Here is a 7,325-nt window from a genome sequence, read left to right as displayed (position 1 = left end):
TTACAAATAGGGTTGACACATGTCACCCCTATTTGTAACAATCAACCCAATTTGTAACAAAAGCAGTTTCGGAAAAATGAGTTTTGACAAGAAAAAAAGAAAATTGCCCTCAAACATACAATATGCATATTTTATTAATATTTCAACATATACGGAAAAGTTTTTTTGAAAATTGAATTTTGTTACAAATAGGGTTGATTGTTACAAATAGGGGTAATACATAGAATTCAAAAATCCTAACTTTATCTTGTCAATATTTGATGAACATCTCATGGATTATTTTAACTTTAAAGAATATACCAAAATCATACTGTTCAAATTACCTTTAATCGTATTACACACACTTTTGATGAGAAAAAGTGAAAGATTTACAATTATATTTACAATTATATTACAATGCCCTGCCCGTCGCATATTTATTGGTCGAGCTGAACCACGTGACTGACCACAAATACACAGTAAATATGAATAATAAGATTAACAACTCAAAGTATCGTAACTTTACAGCTCAAACGTAAATCATAATCAATCACAAAATAAAATGGAGCACTTGTAGGTCAAGTTGAGATACTTATTTCTGAAAACATATCTGGATATGCCAATTTTTATAGCGCGCGTGACAGTGCGTCGCGTATTGCTCAGTTTCTGGGGCCCAGTTGTCGTTCGCTCCGGAAATTTTCGCAAATTTTGACTGTTTTCTCGGGTTCGCTGATAATATAATGGAAATAACAGACTCCGCTCTGACCATTAACGTTTCTTTGTGGGCGCGGGCTCGAGGAAAGCCAAATTAACGGGCTCGGCAAGCCTCGCCCGTTAATTTTTGGCTTTCCTCTCGCCCTTGCCCACAAATAAACGTTAATGGTCAGCGCGTCGCCCGTTATTTCCATATTGACAATCCTTGTTCATCACTTCGTATAGAAAATCAATCGTAGCGGCTATCAAATGCTTTACGAGAATGCGCTATCATATCTATTTCTTGGCGTTTCCTCCAGGAAATACGCTCGATAACTTTGGGACTAGGCAGCAGATTTTACCCATAACTTCTGCGAACTCGAACAAGGATATCACCGAGGCACCAATGTAGAGGCCCATCAAACCACCTAGGTTACTAAGCAGGTCTACATGCTAAAAGAATATACAAAACAAATAACTTAGTACACTTGATATGTTAACAATATTGATGAGGGATAATCTGAATGAATGGTATACTATTAATTTGTAAATAGACGTTAGTTTTTGCCTAACCGACCCATTCTAGTCTCACGAACATTTTTGCAGCTCTCTCAAGTTATCAATGCACTGAATTTTCTCGTATAGGAATAAAACTTTCAGAAAATGGGCGACAGAAGGAAAGAAATATTAAATACTGCCACGTCTTGAACAATGAGAATTGATAGTGTGATCAAAAGCATGTACTCTTATTGCGAAACAGTAGCTAGAATAGTGCAAGTCGTCTTAGCCTGTATATAGCCTACTCGGCAGATATAAACGCTTTTCATATGTAATCGAGTTACACTTACTCCAAAGGCTGGTTTCTCAGTTACGCTTTCGAAGTTCAATTCCGAAAAGAACACCGATAACTTCATCAGATTTCGCCTGCAAGCATAGATACGAAACAGAAGTATCAGATGAAGAATAACAAGCTTCAGCTAGGTACGCTCATTCGATTGTAAAAAATAAATTATTTTTTTCTCTGGGTGTGCAGGTTACCCTACCTCCTAGTGACAATTTTACTATTCATTCTTTTTTGCCAGGAAATGCAAACAAGGCGAGACTTACCTCGATTCCTCAACTGACGACAACTGTTCCGTTATTTTTCTACTTTTCTGACTGAGACGAGAATAAAGTTTTGTAGCGTATACATCGGATGGCCACTCGGACATTGATAACATCTCCTTGTATGATCGTCCACTGGAAGTAAAATTCATTTACACTAGAGTCACCATTTTACTTTAAATGTTTCGATGTATAAAAACACTCAAACAAACACTAGTCATTATCACCTGGACCAATAGTTGACGAGAACATCAAGACAAGGTAAGTTTATAAGAACCTGCCATATCTACATCCGATTTTATCATATTTACTTTTTACAACCCATATATCCCAATTTATTCGTACAAGTAATAAATACTATACCTGCATGGCTGGTGACAGTTTTTCCTGCATTTAAGAGCGTCAGTCTGCATTTTCTCAGCCACAATGGACATGCAAGATTCTATGTGTGAAAAAGTGAAATATCAAGCAAAATTATTCTATTAAAATTACGTAAATATCTCTTCATAACAACCGCTAATATAGCTCACAGATACCGAATATAGTAACAATGTAGTAACTTTCGATCATCACTCTATCAAATTACTTGAAAAACAAAGAGAAAGAGAGCTATTTTTAAAGGCCAATGTTTTCCTTCTTATCTCGGTCAAGTGTGCCTTGTTCATAATTAACATGATCGGAACTAATTTGAGATAATTGGATATTTATATTTTTCAAATTTCTCAAAAGCGTTAGGTCCCCTGTAGCTGAATGTTAGAATATGTAAATTACTAATAAAAAAAGGTATGTAACTTAAACAGAAAAGTAGATGAGCTTACATATGCAGATTAAATCGACATTACCTCACCATCAAATTATCCAAAATTAGTTCCAATCGTGTTAATTGTAATTGTGGTAGTAGTATGCCAGAATGAGCTGCTCATGATCACCTATTGCTTTTCGAGATATGAATGAATACCGTAAACAAAATTTCGTAACAATAGAGCTTGACTTGGTCCAGAATTACCGTATATGTATAATGTGTCTTATTAACATCTAAAACATACGATGAATGACTCGACTATCGGAAGTCCATGAATGCTAAAGGCCCCATAGGCTTGGAAACAGTACTTACTTCCACCTGGTGTGTCAACACATGCGGGGATAGTACGGTCCTTGTTAGGTAAAGTGGTATCATAGCACAGGCATTCTTCAACGAGACTGTTCTGATAGCAGGTTTTAAAGCATGCCTAAAATAAACCACGGCTCTTTTAGCGGATAAAAGTATTAATCGAAGTGTCTGGATTGCACTTAGGATGTGCCGATCGATGGGTCCACAGATCTTTTGTCAATTATGTTAAGCTCGATGACATAGTCATATATCTTAGAAATCAGATTCTTTCTTCGAACTACCTTGTGCTATTTTTTTCTTTATGATAGAAAAGTCACCCTATTAATGGGCACACGCAGCAAAATGTATAAGACCATGTATTGCTTCATCACAATCAGTATCATCCTAATCTCTCTCTCTCTCTCTCTCTCTCTCTCTCTCTCTCTCTCTCTCTCCCATTTCCAAATAACACTTCGAGGATAGCGTTTGTTTTTCCCGTCTTAGGCTATTGTTGTACAACAATTTATCCTTGAAAAGTGTTTTTGAAGGAAAATGTGGTGTGGGTTTTCAAATTGTGGAAAATGAAACACTATCAGATTTACCTCCACGGAATAGTTGTACCCTTCGTATAGCAGGGGCATTTCTCCGGTTTTAATGCAATCACTGTACTTTCCGCCAATACGCTTGATTATCGACTGTAATGTATGGTAATAAAATCGAAAGAAAAGTTAGTAACAACGACTAAATTTATATAACTACCATATATAAATACAGAATGAGGGAATTTTCAACTCTTTACAAATTTCATGTTTCTCGAATATAACATTTTGTCGATATACTTTGAAATTATCTTGTGGAACCCAAAAAAGGATAAATGCACATAAAACTTGTTTTATGTATCAAATTTGATAGGATAAGACTAATAACTTACATTACTGTATGGCATTTTATACAATCAATATTGAATCTGTTTGATTTATTGCCCTATAAGTAGAATTATAATAACTTTGATGAATGAATAAGTAACATACAAGCCGGACTCCAATTGATGTTGAGAATCCGGGTGCCAACTCTAACCCCTGTTCTTCGGGAAAAGGTACAATGTCAGGCGAGTGCACCAAAACGACTGCTCCAGCATTCTCGGTGATATCATCTAAATATTCATCTTGCTCTATGAACAGTGTCAATCGAAGACCTAAGAGTTGCAAAGAATATCCCCTGTATTACATCAACCAATTTTTAATTAATCTATATTTGAGAACCTGACACCTTCTGAAATAAGGCTGCGGTTTTCTGCATTCTGATAGTTAAGAAATCAATTTCTTAAACTTCATCTTAATCTGAAAACATGTTGCTTTGTGACAGAATGACGTAATCGATTTAATCTAAATGCAGTCTAAGGTTAGAAGTATATAAAGCCATAGATTATCAAAAACATTTGTTGGGTTTAGGTAAAGGGGCAACTTTTATGGGCCTATGCATATTCACATCTGAGATATATTCGAGATTGCAGTTAAATTGACTTTTTAACCAAAGTTTCATGAACAAACGTGAAGTTTACATATCAAAATGATAGATCTTACCCGATTTTAGGGGGCCTTACAGTTTGAATTTTCAAGGGATCGCTGTTTTAGAGTTTGTCCAATACGTCATTTTGATGTCTTTTCCTTTCTGTTTTTACCATTTGTTTTCCTATGATAAGCCTACTTTTTGCAGCATTGTTTTTACTTTTACAACTTTTTTGCGTCCTGTTCTTTGGCTTTGACTGTTCGATAGTATTGTAACAGTGGAAGAGATTGTTTCTATCTATTTAATAATCAAATAATGAATTGGAACCGTCCTGACGTTTGAATTCTAGCGTAGATCATAATTCACTTTTGAAATAATTCCAATGCTTTCTATATATATACAAGAAGTGCAGTGGGTATTGCGAACAAAATCGTGCAAAATGTCATCAAATGATATTCTGCTGGTCTTTTGATATAGATGACTAGAGGCTGTTTCTTTATGTTACCTTACCTGTCGAAGGGCCTGGTTTCGTGGTCCGAAAAGTAGCAGTGTTATTCGCTCCTGTGTTGAAAGAGTAGCAATTTCCGTACTTGGGATTCAAAACGAGGTTAAAATTCCTACAGATACATAGGAATTTACCAGAGCGTCAGTGAAATAGTTTGAGTGTAACCATATAAAAGGAGGGAAAAATGTGTTGGTACATGAAGTATATTTCTAATTTCTTATACTCTCTCTCTCTCTCTCTCTCTCTCTCTCTCTCTCTCTCTCTCTCTCTCACACACATTATCGACTAGTTTCTTTATCAAAGGATTAAAGCAAATTATGTCTCACGTAACATACTTTGAAGAACACTTGACGCCATTAAACACACACTCCTGTATCATATCTTCCTTATGGTGACCGATTTTGGCTCTGACGTCTCCCGGAAGTTGGGACATTATCGCCGATAGATTTAGGCCCTTGGCGTGGTCCAAATCCAGTAACGTTTCATCAAAATCCTCATCTGACGGTTGAAAGCTCTGCAAGAGGTAACACACAAATAATGAAATTGATCTTTGACAAATACCTAAACATCACATGCCAAATTTAAAGTGAGACATTCCAAGCAATTTGTCAGCAAAAGTGGATGAAGCGATTAACAATTATAACCTAATGCTCAAACTACCCACCTGCATGCACCCATTTACCTATCTACCTACCTTTCTAATCCATCTATCTATCTATCTTTCTATGTATGTATGTATGTATGTATGTATGTATGTATGTATGTATGTATGTATGTATGTATGTATGTATGTATGTATGTATGTATGTATGTATGTATGTATGTATGTGTGTGTGTGTGTGTATGTATGTATGTATGTATGTATGTATGTATGTATCTATCTATCTATCTATCTATCTATCTTTCTATCTATCTATCTATCTATCTATCTATCTATCTATCTATCTATCTATCTATCTATATACTCTGGCTAATTGTTGGTCTCTCTGTCTATGTTATTATTTTTTCATTTACATATCTGCCATGTACTTAAAAGTCTGCTTGACTAACGGAACCTATACACTGTCATACAGAATGTCAATATAGCTACCCAAATATATGTGTATATGCATGCATGCATGCTTGCATGCATGCATGTGTTTATGTATGCATGAATGCAAGCATGCATGCATGCATGCATGACCAATTGCATTTGTTTCATGTCGCTTATGTCTTCGCCAGGACTTTAGGTGCCGGGCGTCGGGAGTTTGAAGTCCATCGAGAAACGGCCAAATTTTATCATTGCCGTTTATCTTTCGTTTTCACTTTGTATTTTTGATTTGTGCACTGTGCGAAATAGACACACATTTGCACACATGTTGACATCGTTTGACCGAAAGACTGCGTTCATTCACGGAAAAACATGCCTCATCAGCTCACAGTCTACTCCTCTTCTGACATTCCGTTTACTGATTCTTTTAGCGGTGTAAGATCATTTGATGACCCGCGTGAATTCTACTAACTTTCGGTCCAACGCCTTACCCCATGACAGTGAAGGAGTTAAATTAATAATTCTTGGGTAAGTGAGGTTTAAAACTGCAATCCTCGATGGATGTGTTGTCGCATTACAAGAACTGAAGACAATCAGCTTCTAATTTTGAACATTGTTTCAGAGAGAAAGTGTAAATGCCATTAAAACTCCGACGCCTGGATGCAACTTTTCGCAAATGTCATTATAACAATTTTTACGGAATTCTTGCTCAATTTAATTTGAAATTCGTGTTTTAGAGCAATACATTATGGGAAGGCTGATGGTAGATAGGAAAATCTACCCAGATCTCGAGATTGAATATGGTTTTTTGGGTTTTTTAAATACTTTATTTGCAAATTTAAACATGGAAGCAAGTAAATCGATCGAATTTAATCTTAAATATATCCACTTCAATGGAGAAAGAATAAATCTATAACGGCACTGATGACTTTACCTGGGTTGGCACAGTGGCGGACCAGTCGAATGCCTCATCTGTATCATTTTGAGTCTTCTTTTCAAAATTCAAGAAGCCGAGTTTTTCCTTGTATTTGTCGTCGATCTCATCCAGAGCAGATTGTCTCAGCGGGTTCATGTTACACACAGTGACTGCTGGAAATGGGAGTTCTCGGAAATCGACTGATATGGAATAGGTTACTTGGAACCTATAGTACTTTACGATAAAGTGGATGGCTTGCCAGATGAATATACCCCAGCAAAAGCCACAGACAATCGTCCAAAGAACTTTCACTATCTTGGAGTTGGCGGCTACAATCCTGGCGAAACCATGTGCCGTTGTGTTCGAACCGAAATCGGCCAGGGTGTTCCTGATGCGTTGGTCTCCTTTCCTCTGGTTCACCGCCTGGACGTCTCCTTCGATTTCAAGATTTTCCATTCTTACCTTGTCGATTTTCACGTAAGGTTCGAAGTGACGTTAC

At 36.5% G+C, this 7,325-nt stretch overlaps 1 protein-coding gene across 1 annotated transcript; it reads right to left on the bottom strand.

Moving 5' to 3' along the window:
- Positions 1-461: 461 nt before the first annotated feature.
- LOC139121743 (amiloride-sensitive sodium channel subunit gamma-like) lies at positions 462-7,325 on the bottom strand. Its single transcript, XM_070686868.1, has 10 exons — positions 6,845-7,325; positions 5,216-5,394; positions 4,886-4,992; positions 3,898-4,061; positions 3,469-3,561; positions 2,891-3,005; positions 2,140-2,218; positions 1,780-1,911; positions 1,521-1,596; positions 462-1,125 (listed from the first exon to the last, which is right to left on the bottom strand). Exons 1-10 carry the CDS (start codon positions 7,280-7,282, stop codon positions 970-972), a joined length of 1,539 nt encoding a protein of 512 aa, XP_070542969.1. The 5' UTR covers positions 7,283-7,325; the 3' UTR covers positions 462-969.

This window comes from Ptychodera flava, chromosome 21 (genome assembly GCF_041260155.1).
Source record: "Ptychodera flava strain L36383 chromosome 21, AS_Pfla_20210202, whole genome shotgun sequence".
NCBI classification, from domain to species: domain Eukaryota; kingdom Metazoa; phylum Hemichordata; class Enteropneusta; family Ptychoderidae; genus Ptychodera; species Ptychodera flava.
This window is presented reverse-complemented; position numbering and strand designations above follow the sequence as displayed.